Source organism: Sapajus apella, unplaced genomic scaffold (genome assembly GCF_009761245.1).
Source record: "Sapajus apella isolate SASKATOON/1434 unplaced genomic scaffold, GSC_monkey_1.0 scaffold6, whole genome shotgun sequence".
NCBI classification, from domain to species: domain Eukaryota; kingdom Metazoa; phylum Chordata; class Mammalia; order Primates; family Cebidae; genus Sapajus; species Sapajus apella.
The window spans coordinates 17515183-17536585 of NW_022436946.1; the positions used below are offsets into that span (position 1 = coordinate 17515183).

The 21403-nt window shown below is 39.0% G+C and overlaps 1 protein-coding gene across 2 annotated transcripts in view; it reads left to right on the forward strand.

Moving 5' to 3' along the window:
* Positions 1 to 4426: 4426 nt before the first annotated feature.
* The window catches only part of STX7 (syntaxin 7), a 54395-nt gene continuing 37418 nt past the window's right edge, over positions 4427 to 21403 (forward strand). For both annotated transcript variants that reach the window (XM_032274755.1, XM_032274757.1), the window contains exons 1-2: positions 4427 to 4619; positions 13690 to 13840. In XM_032274755.1, coding sequence (XP_032130646.1) covers positions 13756 to 13840 — 85 coding nt within the window. In that variant the 5' untranslated portion in view covers positions 4427 to 4619; positions 13690 to 13755. The remainder of the gene's footprint in view (positions 4620 to 13689; positions 13841 to 21403) is intronic.

Below are 21403 nucleotides of genomic sequence, written 5' to 3' on the forward strand. Positions count from 1 at the left end.
TGTAAAATTAAATATATAGACATATTTTATATGAGGCTTATACTGCATATAATATATATTATATACATTTCTCTATGGACCAATTCCCTGACTCCTTATCCCAATTCACACAACCCCACCTCTGCCTAGTCCAAGCATTTTTATTTTTACCAAATATGTTTTGGGGCATGCAACAAACATGGGGATGGCATGAAGCCTGGAGTAAATATTCTACATGCACGAATTAGTATATATCCATTTATTTCCTAGCTTTCTCCATTGAGAGAACATAGAATCATTGACATCCCAGTAACAATGAGAAGGCTAGTGCCTTGATCTTGATTTCTTTTCTTTTCTTTTTTTTTTTTGGTAGGGTGGGGGACAGGGTCTCATTCTGTTGCTCAGGCTACAGTGCAGCGGCACAATCTTGGCTCATTGCAGCCTTGACCTCTTGGGCTCAGGCAATCTTCCCACCTAGCCTCCTGAGTCGCTGGTACTATAGGTGCACATCACCACACCTAGCTAATTTTTGTACAGATGGGTGTATTAGCCAAGGTTCTCTAGAGAAAGAGAATTAATGGAACATATATGCATGTGTGTGTGTGTGTGTATATATATATATATATATATATATATATAAAACATATATATAGAGAGAACATATACATGAGTTAATACTTAATAAACTCCCATATATACATACATATATATATATATAAGTCCCACAATAGGCTGTCTGCAGGCTAAGGAGCAAGGAGAGCCAGTCCAAGTTCTAAAACTGAAGGAGTCCAATGTTTAGGGGCAGGAAGCATAAAGCACGGGAGAAAGATGCAGCCTAGGAGGCTAGGCCAGTCTCCTCTTTTCATGTTTTACTGCCTGCTTTATATTTGCTGGCAGCTGATTAGATGGTGCCCACCAGAATAAGGGTAGATCTGTTTTCTCCAGTCCACTAACTCGAGTGTTAATCTCCTTTCGTGATACCCTCACAGAAACACCCAAGATTAGCACTTTGCAAACTTCAGTCCAATCAAGTTGACACTCAGTATTAACCATCACAGCAGAGTTTTGCCCTGTTGCCTAGGCTGGTCTCGAACTCCTGGGCTCAAGTGATCTTCCTGTCCTCACCTCCCAAAGTGCTGGGTTTGTAAGCGTGAGCCATGCTACTGTGCCTGGTGGCCCTGGCTATTGATTTCTAAATAACATTTTCCAGTAAAAGGAAGATGGTTTCAATAGTAAAATGACTGATTCTAGAGCTAGAGCAGGGAAAATACAAGCTAGTTTAATTGACACTACCATGCCAATGCTAATTTCTTAGCTTTAACAAATGGACCATGGTTATATAAGTTGTTAACACTAGGGGATCATTAAGGGAACCTGGGTAAGGTGTATATAGGAATGTTGTGCTATTTTTGCAGCTCTTCTGTAAATCTAAAGTTATTTCAACATAAAGAATGTATGTAAAACATGGGGGAGAAGAAAAATGTATTCTGGTTAATGGAAACTACATGTGTGAAGCACAGAAATAAGAAAATCCCTAGTTTATGGTTGGGGAGCTAGCTGCTGGGAGGGAGGGGAAAGCAGATAGAGTTAGAGAAGTTATTTAAGCCAACATATTCCAAGCATAAATTTTGATGCTTGGAAAGGCAGGATTCAGACCATGTGGTCCTCATATGTATAGGGACCATATGATGCATCAACTGAACTGAAGCACTTTTGAGAATGAAAGGGCATGCTCAGAAAACAGGCGGCCAGGACAAGCATAAACTAGGACTCTCCTAGCAAACTAAATGTATGGTCACCCTGTTTATATGCAGGGGGCTTGGACTTGATTTTGAGAGCAGTGTTTTCCATAATGCATATTTACAGACAAGTTCCACCATCAAATACACTCATAAAATATTGGGTAAAATAAATGTATACTTGTTTCTTTTCTGAACCACTTCTCAGTGCCTTTAATTTACAAATGTGCTCTATGAATCTTTAAGAATGTACTATGTTTCCCGAACATTTCTTTGTAGACCAATTCCCTGATTCCTTACTGCAACCCACTCAATTCCCCACCTCTGCCCAATCCAATCTAAATTATTATTATTATTTTTAAGAAATACAGTTCAGGGAATGCTACAATCATAGGAATGGCATGAAGCCTAGAGCAAAGTTCTAGATTGGAGCTTCAAATATTCAGTGGTGGCTTTGAAGATAACAAAGTTGAGTAGACCTGGAGATGGGAGATCCAACAAGGAGGCTGTTGCAGGGGATCAGGACGTCAACCATGAGGGACAGAGAGAAGGGGGCACATATGAACAACACTTAGGAGGTAAAATTAGAAACAAATATACCAGTCTTCATGCTGTAATGGTCCATGTAAGATTTCCATGGGATACCTGTTTATTACTTCTATGTTTAGGAGCTACAGCAAAATCAATTCTGTGCTTAGCATATGACTAGGCACTTGTGTGATCTTAAACAGAAAACAAGTAGACTGTAGAGAGACATGGAAGGTACTTAAAAATAAGGCACAACTGAACTAACTCTTGTTTATTAAGTATTAATTTAAGTTTCCTTTTAATCTACCACAGATTTATTAAACCAGTGGTGGTTTTCCCATTGCACTATAAATAAAAAACAAACTTTCATAAGTCAACTTGTAACTCTCATTTACCAATAAGTTCCTGTCTTGCTCTATTTACCTTTTTGTGTCTTTTAATGCTTTCCAAGAAGATCATATAGTGGTCATGTGAAAAATATTTTTAGTTCAGTAACTATTAAATGAACCAGCAATTATCTCCTTTTATTCCCTGGAATCGCTATCCCAGACACTGGAGATACAGCAGCGGACAGTTCTCCATCCTACATGAGAGACATTACATAGGAGGTTTTTATATTAATAAGGACACAACAAGTGTGCAGATAACATTTTCCACTCAAGAACTTCTGGTTTCTTTCAAAATCTCTCCACGAAGGCCCAAATCTCCCAAATTACTATTTCTGAAAATCTAAATGACAAGCCTTCAGTCGTAGGTAACTTCTACACATAGAAAGGATTTATTTTGGGAGATGTGACATTATCACAACAAATTGGGAGACTTTTTAAGCTCTACGGGTTCAAGGCACCTGGCTGAATTTAACTTGGCAGCAGCTAGATTAGCATATGAAATACTGTATGTCAGGAATACTTTGTAATTCATTTATCTTAATACTTCTAAATATTGCAAGGTTGTCTAGACTGTACTTTTTTTAAAATTTATTTGAATACCAAGGGATGAAATCTTATTCTTTTCAAAAGACCTGGATGGAATTCGCTCATATTTTAAAACAAGAAATTGGAATGAGCCCAGGATGAGGGCTCAGACAGTTAGGTTTTGGTACCAAGCAGAGTCAGCAACTATCAGGGCAACTTGAAGAGGCCACTTAACCTCAGGTTCTTCTTCTCTAGTGTATTGTCCCTTCTCCTCCCAGAGCCCAGAGTTCTACTAAAGGTAATATGAATGGATATTTGGAAAGTGCATTAAACCTCACACGGATGTAGGATCCTTTCATGAGTTCCTTCAATGACTAAAATGTCTCTTCCTAATTTCACCAGCCACTTCCTAATTCTCAAGTACGATGCACCACTTTCAGTTCTTTATTTACTTGAACTTTCTGTGACAGGTGATAATCACAGACCATTCCCTCTTTTCTTCCTTCATTCTCTAGTTTACCTTTTCCTGGCTTATTTCCTGTCTTGTGGATTATTCCCTTTCAGGGTTATTCTTTCTCTGTCAATCTCTCTTAAACAGATAACATTACACACTTAGTGTGGTGAGTTTCAACCAGAATTCTATCCTGGGTTTTGGTTTTTTTCCACCTAAGTGCATCTGGACTTTTGATATCACGTATCCTAGTCATTCTTTCAGAAAATAGGCAAAGGCTAAGCCAATCTATCTTCTAATTATTTGGTGTGGGCTTTCTTTCACTTGTAGCAATTGATGCTTTTCATCTAATAATTACGATATATTTGGATATTTATCACTGGAACCGTCTCTGCTTTTTTTAAACCCTGTGAAAACTACGCCCTGCTTTTCAGGAATGCTTAGAATGACTTATATGTGCTAGGAAAACTTGTTTACTAAATGAGCACCCAGAGAAGACTCTTCACTTATTCCTTCATTGTTCCTGCTAGGATTGTGTATTCGCGTTTGCATTTTTCGATGGAGTTGTGAACGCGATCTACTGCAGAGTTAAAGGTTAGCTAACAGGATAGGCAAGAGCTAATGGGGCGGGGTGAAGACCCGCGTGCAGGGAGGCTGTCTTCACCAGATAAAGAAGACAACTATCCTCCATTCCGTCCTCTGCTTTTTTGCACGCAGGCTAAGAGGCGTTCACCATTTCTACGTCAGGCTTACAACAGCTCCCCTGCAATTTTGCTGATACCCCCATTCCTTAGCTTGAAACTGGAGGGGGCGGTGAGGGTTGCTGTCACTCAGCCCCCTGGGCCAATAGGAAAGGGGCGAGCCCCGCCTTCTTCCTGGTGCTGTGCTGTGGGCATGCGCATTGGGCGTCCCCACGCCACCGCCCATCAGCTGATAATTGCTACAGGAGTCTCCGGGGTAGGTGGTTGACCGTGGCTAGAGGTGTAGGAGGGAGCCGCGGAGTTCCAGGTAAGAGGACCCTGGGGAGGGGAGCTCCCTGGCCGGGCGACAGGGAGGCGCGGTGCCCCTACGGCTGCTGCACCTCCTTGTTTGTGCTCGAGGTCTGGTGGCCGCCGCCCTGCGCTCTGCAGCTGGCGCTCGGGAGGCGAGGAAGGGCCGGGCTGCCCCGGCTCCCGGAGCTCCCGCGGCTCCCCACGCCCCCCGGCCCGGTGTAGGGGCGCGACGAATTCCGCATTCCTGGCGCGCGCGGCTGTGGTCAGGTGGGCCCGGCCAGCCCGACACCCGCCGCGGTCACCTGGGCAGCGCTCCCGAGGCGCGCGGCGAGCTGAGCTCACCCCGGGGCGGGCGCCAGGGCCGGCTGGGGCCCAGCTCAGGAATCCAGACACGAACAAGTGACCTCTTCCTCTTTTCAGCTCACGGATTGAAAAACACGCTTTAAACTTCCCGAATATAGAGGAACTGAAAAATGTATGGCTGTAACAAACGAACCGTGTATGTTTATTCAGTAGCTCATAGTATTTGCTTTTTATTTGGTTTGATGACTTTAACATACTTTGACATTTTAGCATACACCTTTAATTAATTTACATATAAACCTTTAAACATACATAAAATATTTCAAGTATTTCCTCCACCTTGTTTTCTAGGTTACTTTCTTTAAATTCAGACAAAGAAAAAAAGTTGCATTTCTGATCACATGCTGTGCGTTTTTTTCCCACAAATTTCTTACATTTACTTGGCTCTTATCTATATATAGGTTAATTTTTGTTTACATCAGATCATTGTATTCTGACTATAATTATATATAAAACATGCCCGGAATCTGGGGGAAAAAAAGGAAGTAATTATGAAATGCTGTGCTTTTAATAATGCTGGAGGTGGACATTTCTTCTGCAGGCGCTCAGAGCACACCTGGGCAGAGGCTGATAACGGTGTTAAATTGTGTCTTGTGATGTGGACAGACCTTGTAGGCCACTTGGAGAAGTTGGCCTCAGACCTGTGACTAGTTAAGAATTAATGCTCTTAACTTCACGGTTTCTGCAGAAGTTAATATGATACCATATTAACTCATTAACATCATTTTTCCTCAGCTCTGTTACTTATGTTGCTCTTGATAACAAAGTCATCCTCATTTTGAAAATTTTGACCCCAAACTTTTAAGTGCTAATGGTTGAAAAGTAAATTATAAAGGCTAGGCGCAGTGGCTTACGCCTGTAATCCCAGCACTTTGGGAGGTTGAGGAGGGCAGATCACTAGGTCAGGACTTCGAAACCAGCCTAACCAACATGGTGAAACCCCGTCTCTACTAAATATACAAAAATTGGCCAGGCATGGTGGTGCGCACCTGTAATTCCTGCTACTCGGGAGGCTGAGGCAGGCAGGATAATTGCTTTAAGCTGGGAGGCAGAGGTTTCAGTGAGCCGAGATCACACCACTGTACTCCAGCCTGGGCCACAGAGCGAGACTACGTCTCAAAAAAAAAAAAAAAAAATTACAGCAAAAGAAAAGTAAATTATAGAAAATATCCACAGGAAGTCTGAGTAAAGTTTCCTGTGATTACATTTAATTTGCAAGTTTCATGTGTGAAAGTGTGAACAAAAAAAATCCTTAGGTTTGCAAACTAAAACCAAGTAGTGCAAACGTTCAGTGGATGGAAGAGCTAAGGCCAAAGAATGCGGTTAATGTAGTTTGTGCAGAGAATACTTATATAGACAGAGCACCCTCACATTGCTTGAGCATTTATTATGCACCAGGCACTGTAGATTACACAGGGTAACAAGGTCATCTCTCTCCTGTTTATATTCTAGAAGTAGCTCCTGTTTGTATTCCAGAGGTGTAGGGATCAATAATAAACAGTCTACTAATTAGGCTATTGAGTATTGTGAAGCAATAAGTTAAATTGACAAAGAGTGGACGGTGGTGAGTTCTCACTTCAGATCAGAGTGGCCACAAAGTTTTCTCTAGCATGTGATGAGGCCTTGCTGGGGAGAAGGAGCTAGTCACATGGAGGTCATGAGAATAGCCTTCTAGAAATAGGAAATGGCACCCAGCAAAGGCCCAAGGCAGCAAGAAGCCTGGGACCTTCAGGATCTGAAAGAAGGCACTGGAATTTTATGTTTTAGAAATGGCAATATTTACCCTCAGGCTGGTGTGTGTTCTTAGGAAGTGGGTACATTCATTCATTCTACAAATATTTACTAAGCACTTATGATGTATCCAGGCACGGAGAATAGTGCAGTCCACAAAACAGACAAAACAATGCCCACCTCCCCACCCCTCCAAATTTATTTGGGGTAGAGGGTAGAGAGAGGTCCCGTTGTTTATGCTGATGCTAATAATTAAGAAAGTGAAATTGACCACTTCTTTGCCCAGGTTAGATTTATAGAGCATGAGATATGTGCGAAATGGAAATCTTAAGGATTCTACAGTATATCTGATTTTAACTGGGAGTAGGGTATGACACTTTAAGATGAAATTTTAACATTCCTTTGTTAATTCTTTTGTGTTCTTTAGAAGCAGTCTTGAGAAGACTCTTATCTGAGTGTTGCACTTTGATTCTCCCTTCCCGTTTTTCTCTTTATAGTGTTTGTATATCTTCATAGAAAGATGATTATTGAGATGTGATTGGCACTATGCAATAGATCTTTCTGTGATAATGGAAGTGGTCTATGAATGAGCTGTCCAAGCTGCTGGCCACTAGCCACACAGAATTTTGAACATTTGAAAGGTGTCTGGTGTGACTGAAGAACTGGATTTTTCAGTTAATGTAATTTTAATTCTATGAAAATGAGAGCTACAATGTGATACACAATGTAAAAAGGTGTAAATTGTCATATCAAAAAATGTAGAGTAAAAGTATAGTTTCTTAATGCAATCAGTTGCATTGTTAGCAACTTAAAATAACCTGTGATGAGATTTTTTTGCTTTTATTATTTTAATTGACATAATGATTATACATATTTGTATGGTACATGTGATACTTCATAGATGTATACAATGCATAATGATCAAATCAGGGTAATTAGCATATCCATTACCTCAAACATTTAACATTTCTTTGTGTTAAGAGCATTCAAAATTTATTCTTTTAGCTATTTGAAAATATGCAGTAAACTGTAATTAATTATAGTCATCTTTTAGGGGTATAGAACACTAGGCTTCATTCCTTCTACCTAGCTGTATTTTGGTATTAGTTTAGCCACCTCTGGCTATCCCCCTTCTTAATCCTTCCCTGCTTCTGTTAACCCTATAATTTTAATTTTAACAGCCCATTTAGTTAGTGGCTACACTATTAGACAGTGCAGGTCTAGATAATGAATTATATAATTATTATTCTAAGCAATGAAATAGGAATTCTGAATGGGCTTTCAAAAATATTCAGCAAGAGTACTTTAGTACATAGCAGCTCTGGGCTAGATAATGGAGACTGATATGGAAAGCAGACATCTGAATAACTCATCATCCGTTTAGCCTATATGCAGAGATCATAAGCTTTTAATCAGTTTGTAGTTACCTATCTGTCTGTGCGTGTATTTCTATACATATTTTTTAAAGACAGCCATTTGGTTACTTTACTTTTGGTATCTAATTATCAAAGAAGCCAACTGTTGTTGCCTTTTAGATATCACTTATTAGCAGAATAATAGAGAAAAGACATGAGCTATTCCTCTGTGTTACTTAGATCAACTCATGTAGTTACCCCAAACATGTTCCTTCATCCTGGGAGTGGGAATAGCAAAACCTCAATAGGGGCTTGCAGAAAAGTGGTAAATTTGGTTTTTCTAATTGAATGGGTTCACCTGCCTTCAATTTTGTTGTACAAGGAAGCAGTATGGTTTAGTGTTTGAAAAATGTGGGCTCTGTGATATTTTCAAATTTTAGCTCCTTTGTCTAAGCACATTATTTATTCTCATTGTGCCTCAGTTTCTTCATGTAAAAAAAATGACATTAGTAATTATACCGATGTCATAGGCTTATAAGAGTTAACTGAGAAAATAAATTTAAAGTCTACGCACATGCTTAGGAAATATAAGTCCTGGATGAGTGTTGGCCATTGTTAACCTTGTTTTATTTTACATATCTTTCTTCCCCATCTTTTGCAAATTGCTTTTCATTCTTCACTTATGATTCCTGGCTAGGTACAGTGGCTCAAACCTGTAATCCCAGTACTTTGGGAGACTGAGACGAGAGGATCGCATTAGCCCAGGAGTTCAAGCCAGGAGGCAGAGGTTGCAGTGAGCCGAGATTGCACCACTGCACTCCAGCCTGGGTGACAGAGGGAGACTCCGTCTTAAAAATAATAAAAAATCAAAAAATTAGTGGGATGTGGTGGCAGGCACCTGTAGTCCCAGCTACTTGGGATGCTGAGGTGGGAGGATTGCTTGAGCCCAGAAGTCAGGGCTGCAGTGAGTTGTGATCACACCACAAACAACAACAGTAACGCCAAACAAAGAAAAACTAAAACAAAACTCAGGATTCCAGTCAATCTAAGTAGCAGCTCTTTGGGTGAATGAAGCCAGTTGCCAATTGTCTCCCCAGCAGGAACTTTCTCACATTTAGTAGCTTGGGAGAGGGATGAAGAAAATTGATTGTGTTTGTGACTAAGTGGTTGATTTTCTAGAGAGGAAAAAAAGGTGGCCTTGAAAGAAAACAGTGAGAAGACTTGGGCTACACTGGTTTGAGGGTAAGGAAGATGCTATGGAATACTGTGTTTGACTTGATAGAACTCTTCATGGGAGAGAGATTAGGCCTCAGGTGTGGTGGTGTGGTTTTGAGACAGGTGAGTTTGTCATGGTCTTGTGCTGATGTTGGTCTTGGAGCTGTAAGAACAGATCATAGCTTTCCTCTGCGGAGGGTAGAAAAGCATCTGGTATCTGGATGTGCACTGTCTCATTTTGATCCTAGCAGGAGGCCCAAATGCGAAATGTCTTGCCCAAAGTAGAGATTTCCAGTTGCTAGTTCCACTGTGTGCTACACAGGCAGTGGCTGAATTCTTGTAGCGTTCACAGACATGTAGACACTAGAGATAGCCAAGGGTATGAGCTGGAGACATGGATGTGAGACTCATTCAGGTATAGGCTAAAATGGAACCATGTGTATGGAGGAGCCTCCCTGGAGAGTACATGAATAACAAACTGAAAATTTTTTCATTCAATGTGTTTGTTTTGGCTGTAAGCCAGGTTTTCCAGAGATCTACTTGATAGAGGGAAAGGAGAAAGGAAGATATAATTGAACAAAGAGAAAATTGTCTTTATCCATATCTTGGAATATTATTTGGCAATAACAAGGAATGAAGTACTGATATATGATACAACACAAATGGACCTTGGAAACATACTGAGATGAAGAAGCTAGTCTTGAAGAACATGTTGTATGATTCCATTTCTATGAAATGTCCTGAATAGGCAAACCTATATAAAGATATAAGGTAGATTAGTCATTGCCTTTGGCCAGTGAGGTTGGGAGAAATGGAGAATGATTGCTAATGATTACAAACTTTCCTTTTAGAGTAATGGAAATGTTCTAAAAGTGATGATTGTACAGTGTTGTGGATATATTAAAAACCATTAGATTGTGTACTTCAAGTAGGTGTATTGTGTGGCATGTAAATTATATCTCAATAAAGCCATTTTATTTATATAAATTTAAAGGGTGCAAATGCAGTATTGTTACATGGATATATTGCATAGTTGTGAAGCCTGGGCTTTTAGTGTAACCATCACCTGAATAATGTACATTGTACCCATTAAGTAATTTCTCATCCCTCACCCTCCTGTCCTTTTGAGTCTCCAGTGTCTTATTATTCCACACTTTGTCCGTGTGTACACATTGTAGCTTCCACCTACAAGTGAGAAGTTGTAGCATTTGACTTTGTTTCTGAGTCATTTCACTTAAGATAATGGCCTCCAGTTCCAGCTGTGTTGCTGCAAAAGACATGACTTCAGTCTTTTTAAAGGCTGAATAGTATTCCATTGCATTTATATACACTGCATTTTCTTTATCCATTCAGGAATATTAATAGACACTTGATGGGCACTTAGGTTGACCCAAATCTTTGCTATTGTGAATAGTGCTACAATAGACATACGATGGCAGATACCCTTTTGGTATAATGGTTTCTTTTCCTTTGGATAGATACCCAGTAGTGAGGTTACTGGATCAAATATTAGTTCTATTTTTAGTGTTTTGATGGTTTGCCATGCTGTTTTCTATAGAGGTTGTACTACTTTACACTCTCACCAACAGTGTGTGTGTTCCTTTTTCTCTGCATCGTTGCCCACATCTGCACTTGTTTGGCCTTTTTTTTTTTTTCCTGCTCAAAATCTGTTTCTGGATGACTGTTTAACAGCCATTCTGACTGTTATGAGATATCTCATTGTGGTTTTAATTTGCATTTCTCTGATGCTTATTGATGTTAAGCATTTTTGCATATGCTTCTTGGCCATTTGTATGTCTTCTTTTGAAAAATGTCTATTCATATGCTTTGCCCACTTTTTAATGGGGTTGTCTGTGAGGTTTTTTGTTGTTGTTGTTGCTGTTGAGTTGTTTGAGTTTCTTGTAAATTCTGGATATTAGTCTTGTTGGTTGTATGGTCTGCAGATATTTTTCTCCCATTCTACAGGTTGTCTGTTCATTCTGTTTATTATTTCTTTTGCTGTGCAAAAGCTTTTTCGTTTAATTAAGTCTATTTTTGTCTATTTTTGGTGTTGTTGCTTGTGCTTTTGAAGTCTTAGTCATAAATTCTTTGCCTAGACCAATGTCCAGAAGAGTTTTCCCTAGATTTTCTTTTAGTACTTTAATCCTTTCAAGTATTATGTTTAAGTCTTTAATCCACCCTGACTGATTTTTTTTAATGGTGAGAAATAAGGGTCCAGTTTTACACTTCCACATGTGGCAATCCAATTTTCCCAGCACCATGTATTGAAAAGGGTGTCCTTTCCTCAGAATGTATGTTTTTGTCAATTTTGTCAAAAAGATCAATTGGCTGTAGATATGTGACTTTACTTCTGAGTTCTCTATTCTGTTCCATTGTTCTATGTGTCTGTTTTTATACGAATTTCTTGCTGTTTTAGTTACCATACCCTTGTAGTATAATTTGAGGTCAGGTAATGTGATGCCTCCAGCTTTGTTCTTTTTGCTTAAAATTGCTTTGGCTGTTTGAAAACCTGTATTTTTTTTTTTTTTAAGTGACTTGGAGATGCATTTAAAATTGCATGGTTTCAAGGATGTTCTGGATGGTGTTGGTGTCATTGAATCCTGAGGTCTGCTCTTGTGTCTGGGCCCAAGTCCAAGGCTACCCAGAAGTAAGGTTAATCCTATCTCCCCACTGTAATGGTCCAGCTGCCTGACTTTAGGTTTGAATTTACCCTTTTATGCAGTTGGTTTTGGATCTGTCTGTAGGATTTGGTGAGACTCAAAGAGCCCAGAATAGATCAACTGTACCTGAGAAGGAAATTGGAGAATATCTAAAAGCAGCCAGGACTTTCAGGGTGGCCAGGCACATTCAAAGTGCACCAGAGTTTCAGACATGGAACCAGTTCAGCTGTTGTACTTCCTGCCAATACTATCCCTTAGAGCAAAGACACATATTTCACTGTGGCTTCTTCTCTACCAGAAATCATCTGTGGCATTAGCACTATGTGGTAGCAAAGCATGGATAACCTTGGCATCAGAACCCTGGGACTGAATCCCACCTCCAACTGTGGGTGGATTGTGTTCCCATTACTTAATCATAATATGCCCACTGTTTGCTCATCATTAAAACAAGAATAATGCCACTTACTTTAAGGAGGAGGTTGTGAAAATTAGTCTGTGTGAAATACTTTCCATGTCACAGATGTGCGAGAAATGTTAGGCTGTTCTTCTCTTTTCCTTTCTGTGTTGTTTCCCCCTTGTCCCAGCTGTGAATCATCTGATCCAGGGTTGGCCAGGAACCTTCCCTTCCTTTAGTAAATATCATACTGCATGTGCCCTTTCCACATGCTCTGGGTCTCTCCACCCCAACCTTCGTGTCCTTGCCTTTGTGGTTCTGCATACTGGTCATAACCAGGTATCCAGATCTTATGTTTCTGTTCCATAAAGTATTTCTGTATAAGGGCAATGGTCATTTTTTCTTTTTGTAGCTCTTCTCATTTTAGACTAGCACATGATCTTTCATGGATTTGTGGGGGATTTTTGTTGGTTTGCATTATTAACTTCATCCTTTCTCCTAAATGACAAACTTGATTTGAGCAGATACTGTGTCAGTGTGTTTCGTTTGTTTTGTTTGCATTGCCCAGGTGCTTAGTTTAATGCTGGGCATGTAGCAGGCTCTTAGTAGAGAGTGTTTTACAAATTGACCACCAATGACTTTGTGGTATTTCAGTGCATAGTCATGGAAAAGATGGGGTGGGAGTAGTTGAAATTCTTTGCTGTGCATAGTCCTGTACTCAGGGACATTCCTTTTCAACTTTCTTTCCAAACTCTGATTGGAGTGGTGTGGATTGAAGAGGTAGACAGTGTCATCTGACCTTCCTCCTGTAGCAGTATCTCAGTGTCTCTTGTATTCTGAAATGCTGGCTGCTGGAAGGGGAGAGTCATTATTCTACTTCCTCAGCCAGGAAGGTTTGATAAACATTTGCTTGTCAGTGGTTGGCCCCACTATTTCAGATTTAACCTTTTCCATTAAAATTAGAGCCCTATCAATCATACGTTCCTGAGCAGTTCTGTGTGTGTGTTAAATTAGATATCAAGGTTGGTGCAAAAGTAATCGCAGTTTTTACAATTACTTGTAATGGCAAAAACTGCCATTACTTTTGCACCAACCTCATACAGTGAAATTTCTGGGGATAACCTGAAAAGTCTGTGTTCCATTTAATAAATATTTAAATGCCCCTTGTGCTAAGTTGTTTTAAATGTTGGGGAAAGATAAATAGCTTGTGGGCTCTGCCTTATAATTGTTTGCAGTTTAATTAAGGAAAAAATATGTAAACAACTAAAATTATATACAGGAAAGGGATTTAATAATTTTTCTTTAAGAGATCAAATAAGTTTTCAAAGGGAATATGCAATTTTAATTGTTTTATGTGTTATTATTTAGGTGTCTGCTTCGAAAACTGCACAGCCTACCAACATCTGATGAAATTAGCGAATAAGCACCTCAGCCATGTCTTACACTCCAGGAGTTGGTGGTGACCCCGCCCAGCTGGCCCAGAGGATCTCTTCCAACATCCAGAAGATCACGCAATGTTGTGAGTTAAGGTTTTAAATGGTCTTCCCTGTTTGTTTCCACCCTTAATGAGCTTGGAGGAGGTTCGTAAAAGGACAACTCTGCTGATCCGAGTGAGAGAAGACCATTCCTCTAACAACAAGTTTTAAAGGGCTCCAACTCTTTAGAATGAATGCAAGAGAATTATATTTGAGATAACATTTACTGCGTTTTTCTAGAGGAATTCAGGGCCAAGCACATAATACATTATTTCATTAAATAAAAAAAAGGTTTAAAAGGATAATGGATTCTTATATTTGCTTTGAAGCTCTCTGGTTCTAGATGAGATGATACCTGTTGACTCAGTCTCATAGGTTTGGAACCAGGTAGCACTACCAAGGGCTGATGGGACATAAAGTTTATTAAAAATAAAATCTGACTGGATATGGGTTAGGTTTATCTTGTGAAGGGCAAGTATGTGGTACCTTATTAAGGAGCAAGAGGAACTAAGAAGGAGACGTTTTAATCTATTGAGGAAGATAGCATAGACAATCAGACATGCGTTCCCCACAAACTATTGTTTGTTACACTTGTCAGAGATAGAATACCAGTAGACTGATGCAGTGTGACATTTCATTCAGAACCATTCCTCTTCAGCATATGTATGAAGTAAATCATTCTAGCAGATTTGAGTCTATAAGTTTTTTTTTAATCTTTGTTTTTTGTTTCTAAATTATAGCTAATCACATATCTTGGGTGATTCTAGTCATTTTGCTCTCAGTACCTGAACTCTGTCTTCCTTCAGAGTATGTTAATACAGGCTTATTCTTCAGCCTACTTCCTTACAAGGATATTCTTTTGAATTGCGGAAGTAGTGTTTTCAAATGATCTTACTGTGTTTCTTGATCTAATCATTAACTCCCCTACAGCTGTTACTCTGCCTGAGTGATTTAAATGAAATGCTAGTACGTTCTAGGAGCAAAGAGAGAAAACTAGATTACAAGTGGCTCTAAAAAGATGCTGCTGTGAACAATGGTATAAAATAACACTTCCTCTGATTTGGGGTGATTTCTGGAACTTGCCTGTTCCTAGAAGAACAGGGAAGTGCACAGTGTCAGGCACCACGTTGTCCACAGCAGGGAACCTAGGCATGGTACATTGAGAGCTGCTGCAGTTTGTCACAGAGCAATAGCATTGGCTCTGCTTTGCTCCTCTGGCTTCAGATCTGTTCTGATGGTGGCCACAGAAGAGCCTCTGTTTTTTTTAATGGCTCCCTTGCTGCTGGTTAGAAATATAGTACTGGTCTGCCCCAGGTATATCTGGCTACCTGTGCAGAAGTTAGGGAGCTTATAATTCTAATTACAAGTATGGAAAATTAGGACCTTTATACAAGAAAGGAGGCCAAGAGGCCTTCCTCCAAAGAAGAGAGTAAGTAAGCATCCTGTGTTGGGAAAGCTAAACAGTGTAAGGAATTGAGGATGAGGAATGACTGTCCTGTACCGAGATTTTGGAAGTAGCGAGCAGTAGATAGTATGAAAGATACGTGGATTGAAGATTGTGTGTGAACGTGAACTGGAAGGAGAAAAGGGTTGACTTAAATCAGGCCATGTTCCCTAAGAAAGAGATCAGGTAACAATGGATGAAAAGTGACAAATTGAGCCAAAGTTGAATATTTATGGCATGGTTGGTAGCTAAGTGTGAATACATGCAGGGCAATCTTGGCGTATGTGAAGGGATGGCGATGATACTCCACGCTCCACGTGAAGAGCTGTTGAGAAGACTGGGACTGTTCATGCAGGCAAAGATACAGTCACCATCTCCAGATATTTGAATCACTGTCATGTGTGAAACAGAAGCCGTATGTGCTGCATGAACATAGGGGCCTCCACAAATATACAGAATTTACAGGTAGTCACATTTCAACTTGTGAAGAAGGAAGGGCTTTTGAATAATCCAAGTTGTTAGGGGAGAATTGCCTCCCTTAGGAGGAATGAGATTGCTTATCAGTGACCAGAAAAAGATGGTCAGATATTTCTCAGATTTATTAATAAGAATTTTAAACAGGAATCATAGCTCAGACTAAGCAGGTTTTAATTTTGATATTCTATTGTGATTCATTCAACAAATAATTGTTTGGGGCACATGCTACTTGCTAGATACTGTTCCAAACTATAGGAATGTAGCAGTAAACAATCTATGAGGTCCTGCTCTCATAGTAGTTTACAGCGTAGTAAGGAGAAATAATGAGTAGCTTAATTTTCTTTAAAGAAAATACAGTGAAAGTGAGGTGAGAGCAAGTGACTGGGGAAGCTGCCTTTGCTTTAGATGGTCTGAGTAAGGACAAGGAGGGACTGGTAGTGAGAAGATTCAGAGAAAGGGCATTTCAGACAGAAGGAATAACTAGTATTAAAAATTCAAAAGCAGCCCTGGACTTGAAAATATTCGGAAAGTAGGGAAAAGGGAAAAAGCCAGCATGGCTGAGGCCCAACACCTGGGGCAAGAGTGCCAGGAGATGAAACCAGAGGGTCTGGCGGGTCAGCTGGGGCCTTGTAGGTCGTTCACAGAATTTAGATTTCATTTTCAGAGGCAGTGGAAATCATTGGAAGTGTATAACCAGGGGAGAGACATAATCAGATCTCTGCGTTTTGAAAAAATCGCTTTGGCTGCTGCATATAAAACAGACATTGGGGGAATAGCAGGGAGATATGCTGGTCCTCACAGAGATCTGGGAAGAGAGATGTTGGCTTGCACCAGGGTGATAGCAGTGGGGTTGGAGAGAAGCAGTGAGTGTACTTTGGAGGTGGAGCCAGTGGTACTCGCTGATGTGTGTGCATAGGGGTGATAGAGGAAGGAAGGAGTTAAAGATGGCTCCATAGTTTTAGCATTGAGCAACTGACTAGGTGGTGGCAAGTGTGTACTGAGATGGGAGGGACTACAGTTCAGGACAAGTAGGGGAGAGTTTTGTTTTGACCAAGTACATTTTGAGATGTCATTTAGATATCTAAGTGGAGATATCAGACATCTCAAGAATTTGGAAGTCAGAGCGTCCTCAGAGTATAAGTGTTATTTGAAACCATAGGTGTGAAGTAATCACATAAAAGTTAGTAAAGAAGCCTGGAACATTAAAAAATGTTGAAATCAGGAAAATAGCATAAAGAATCTAAGGAGTGACCTGTGTGGAAAATAGCATAAAGAATCTAAGGAGTGACCTGTGTGGTAAGATAAAAATCAAGCTGTGGTAGATTTCTAGAAGTTAAAGAATGTTTCAAGAATGAGTGAGGCATTATCTCTGTCCAGTGCTACTGAGAGACTAAGATAAAAGCAGATACTTGGAGTTGGTAAACTGGTGACTTTGAAAAGAATGTTCTCATAGCCATATTGCAAACGTAGATGGAGGAAGGGAAGGAGAAGCACCCACTCTTTCCATTTTAAAGGGACTTCCCAGAGTCTTACTCACCTCTGCTTATGTAACTGATCATGTGGCTACACCTAGCTGCCAGAGAGGCTGAAAACATCTTAGCAGGATTTCAATGTGCTCACTAAAACTGGGGATTATTCTATTTGAGAAAGAAGGGGGAGAGAATCAATATTTGGTAGGCAACTAGCAGAGTCTGCCATGAAAGTAGAAAGAGAATCAAAGAAAGGTTTGCATTTTCCACTGCAAGAGGGAAATTCTGCTAAGAGTATAATTGCAAAGGAAATGTTTTGAAAGTGAGAGGATATGGGAATGGACCACTAGTGAGTGGTTCACATTTCACCCGCTGTATAGAGGCAAGGCTAAGTGCGGTACAGATGGAAACGTGGTGGGCAAACATAGATTTCCTGTTTGAGTGGGTCTGTGCTTAAATGAAATGTGAGGCAAGATCATCAGATAGAGAATGGGAGGGGAAGAAGGGAGTTTAGCAAATGTGTTGAGTATATATTTAAGATTTAGGGTCATGAATTTAGTGAAACCAGTCGTCACTGTATTTTTTTCTAATTCTGAGATTCAATGTCTAAATGAATGGGAGCTTACATAAAGTATTGTTAAAAATCTAACCTACTGTCAAGTATGTGTACTGATAAGGGCTATGCAGAAATCACATGGAAGTGAAAGGCAGAAGTGTGAAATTTCAGTTCATTTTTTCCCCCATTTGGTAATGCTGGTAACACTGGGTGCGATTGACTAAAATGATACTTTGCATCACATTTAGGTTCCTTTCACACTATATTTGCATCTTTTGAAATTGTGTCAGTACAAATTATCTGTTTTTACAAAAGAAACCTAAAAAGAAGATGCTGTAAGTAAGGTAATATGTAATTAGAACATGGGCATCTATTAAACTAAAGCAAAAGTCTTCTTGGGTGTTGCAGTGTGAAAATTTATTTTCACATTAGTTTTGATGAGATAACTGAACACTCTAAAATATCAAGTTGTGTGGTTTAGTTTATGCAAAAAAAAGAAGATGGCAGTCAAAATATTTTTAAACCGTTTCTTGTTAAAGATAATCTGCAGTCTTTTGAATTTGTTCCACTAGTAAAGCATTTAAACCATATTATAGTGATATAATTTATATTAAGCATAAAATATTTAAATATTGTAAATGCTTACATGTACATGCTTACATTCTAAAATACATTAGATATATAATTATATTAAAATAATACAACTTTTAAAGAGTTGAGTAGTTATAACAAACTATGACTTTATTGCAGGTTTAGTAAGAGTTTGAAATGATTAAGAAAGTATTTTTATCCTATGAGAAAAAGCGTTGACTCTGTAACAGAGTCAGCAAGGCACTTGTGCCACCCACACTTCATCTTTTGCCCATGGCGTAGACCATATTCTCTGTTGATAGCCTAACATGCCCTCCAGTCTTTTTCAACCCAAGGCTCCAGGTAACCATTCCCAGTAGATTGGAGTTGGCAGGCAAACAAAACCGTTTGTTATCACAGGTCTAGAAGATCATCATGCTTCTAAGAAATGCTTAGATTTCGTTTTCAAACTTTGGATCGAGATGTTGAAAAGTTTTTATTAGCAACGTCTCTGCCATTTGCCTTCTATCATTTCTCCGTATTCTCGGTCAGACATACTCCTAGCTGTGATGTGGAGTGTGAGGATAAACAAGTCTGTGTGGGTTTACCTACAAAGCCATCATATAGGGATGATAGGCTGAGCCTATGATGTAGGTAAACCAGAGTAGGCATTTCACAGGGACCATTCATCCTCACCCAAACACAAACAATGTGGAAAAGTATCTTCTGAACACACAGAGAAAACTCATGTTTTTAAATGTAGCAGCATCAGTATATCAAAATTCATCACATAAGTAAACACAGGCTTGTTTTTTTCAGACTTTTCAAAAATGGAAGTATAATGTATATATTGAGTAGTAGAAAAAGTATTTGTGTGTAGCTCAGTGAATTATCTATCATGCTACCACAAATGTCAAGAAATAGAATGTTACTTGTCCCCCTAAAATCCTTCTTGTGCTGACACCCCTCCATGCCCTTCAGAGGTGACCAGTGTCCTGACTTTGTTAATATCATTGGTTAATTTTCCTTTTTAAAAAATCTAATAGAATCAAGAATCAAATAGAATTATTTTATGTTGGGCTTCTTTTATTATGTTTGTGGGATTCACCACAATTTATTTATTCTTTTTACTGTTGGTAGTATTTCCATTTTTTGATTTTGTTTTTATTTTTTGCTAGGATGAACAGTACTTCCCTGAACATTCTTATACGTTCTTTTGTTGTATGTAAAGGAATTGGGTTACTGGCTCATAGGATATTTGTCTGTTCAGCTTTCATGGGTAACAGCTAAACAGTGTCCTAAAATGATTGTACAGCCAGTGTATCAGAGTTTGTGCTACTCGGAGTCCTTGCCAACATTTGACATTTACAGTTTTTTATCCATTTTAGCGATACATTTCTCTTGATTTAATTTTGCAATTCCCTGGGTAGAATCGGAGTATTTAGAATGTAGCTAAGTTAGATAAATCAATAAGATTATAGGAAACGTTTCTAATGAGGCAAGCTATATGTGATTGCATGTACATTTCCTGAAATCAGATCCAAATAGCAGTGTGACCTTGAGTAAGCTATCTAACCTTCCAGGACATGGCTTTCTCATGTGTATTTTCTGTGAACTAGATTATGGTCTCTTCAAACTTTAACAGGCAGTAATTCTAACCAAAGTTTTTCAGAGTCCTGAAACTCTCCTAACATGTACAAGATTATTCTTTGTGATATTAAGAGGCCAGTTGCCATATCTAAATCCATAATGTGTGTTCATAAAATCTCATAATAGAAGAAGCTATCACCAGTAAGACTAGCTAGAGTGAATTTTGTGAATTTTGATATACTGATTCTGCTGCATTTAAAAACATGTGTTTTCTCTGTGTGTTCAAAAGATACTTTTCCACGTTGTTTGTGTTTGGGTGAGGATGAATGGTCCCTGTGAAAATGCCTACTCTGGTTTACCTATGTGATAGGTTCAGCCTGTCATCCCATATCTAAATCCATAATGCATGTTCATAAAGTCTCATAATAGAAGAAGCTATCACCAGTAAGAGTAGCTAGAGTTCCACTGAGGCTTATATATTATTTCTAAGTGTAGGAGATGGGAAAGTTGGGGCATAGAGGTTTGAATCCTGTCAGAATTAACAAAATTTTGTATTGAAGGAGATTGGTGAATAGAAATGAGAATAACTGACCTGGAAACACAGTCCTTGAGATAAAAATTTCCCTAACCCCTAAATAACATAGTAAGCCTTACAACTAGTGCTAATGTGAATTCTGGGTTTGGAGGTGCCTACTCTGGTTTACCTTTTAATAATAACTGGAAAGAGGAAGATGTAGTGTGGTTAAAGTTAGAAAATAAATAAAACAGCTATATTGGAAACATGAAAATCTACTCATCAGAATTTATAAGTATAGAAGTTTCTGCAAAAGTATGCATCATATGTCACATGGGCTTGTGTATGTGTTTTTTCCAGAAAATTTGAAAGATAGAACCTTTTAGGGACACATAAAGTATGAACGTAAGCTTATAAGTGCAAAGAGAAGGTGACTGAAAAATATTTTTGTTGAATCTTCACTTGTTTCATTTTGTGTCATGTATCTCCTACAGATTAAAGCTGTTAGTTCAGCATGGACTTTAGTATAAAATTGAAACAGATGCTGTTGGTTTCTGTGTGTTGTAATGAGCTTCCTATGCTGTGAATGCACTTTTCAAAATTGTTTGTTAAGTATTGGTGTATGGCTCTTGTCCCCAATAAGGTTCTTATGACTTTGAGATGAAATTAAAAGTCTATGTAAAAGTGTGAGCCTTTTTGTTACTTTTGAGAATGATTACAATTCTTTTAATTAGTTAGGGTCCAATGCAGGGAACACTTGTTTTTGCATTTTAACACATGACTGCACAAAAGGGAAGCTGATATCATCATCTGCTTTTTTTTTCTTTTTTTTTTTTTGGTGCTAAGCCAAACTTTTTTTAAAAGGAGCTCCAACCCTGAGAAGCTAATGAATTTATTGGAACCATGTATTTACTCAGAAATTAAGAATATTTTCTTTTTTTCTGAGGTAGTCTGTTGGTGGAATGGGAAGACAGTTTATTAGAAGAA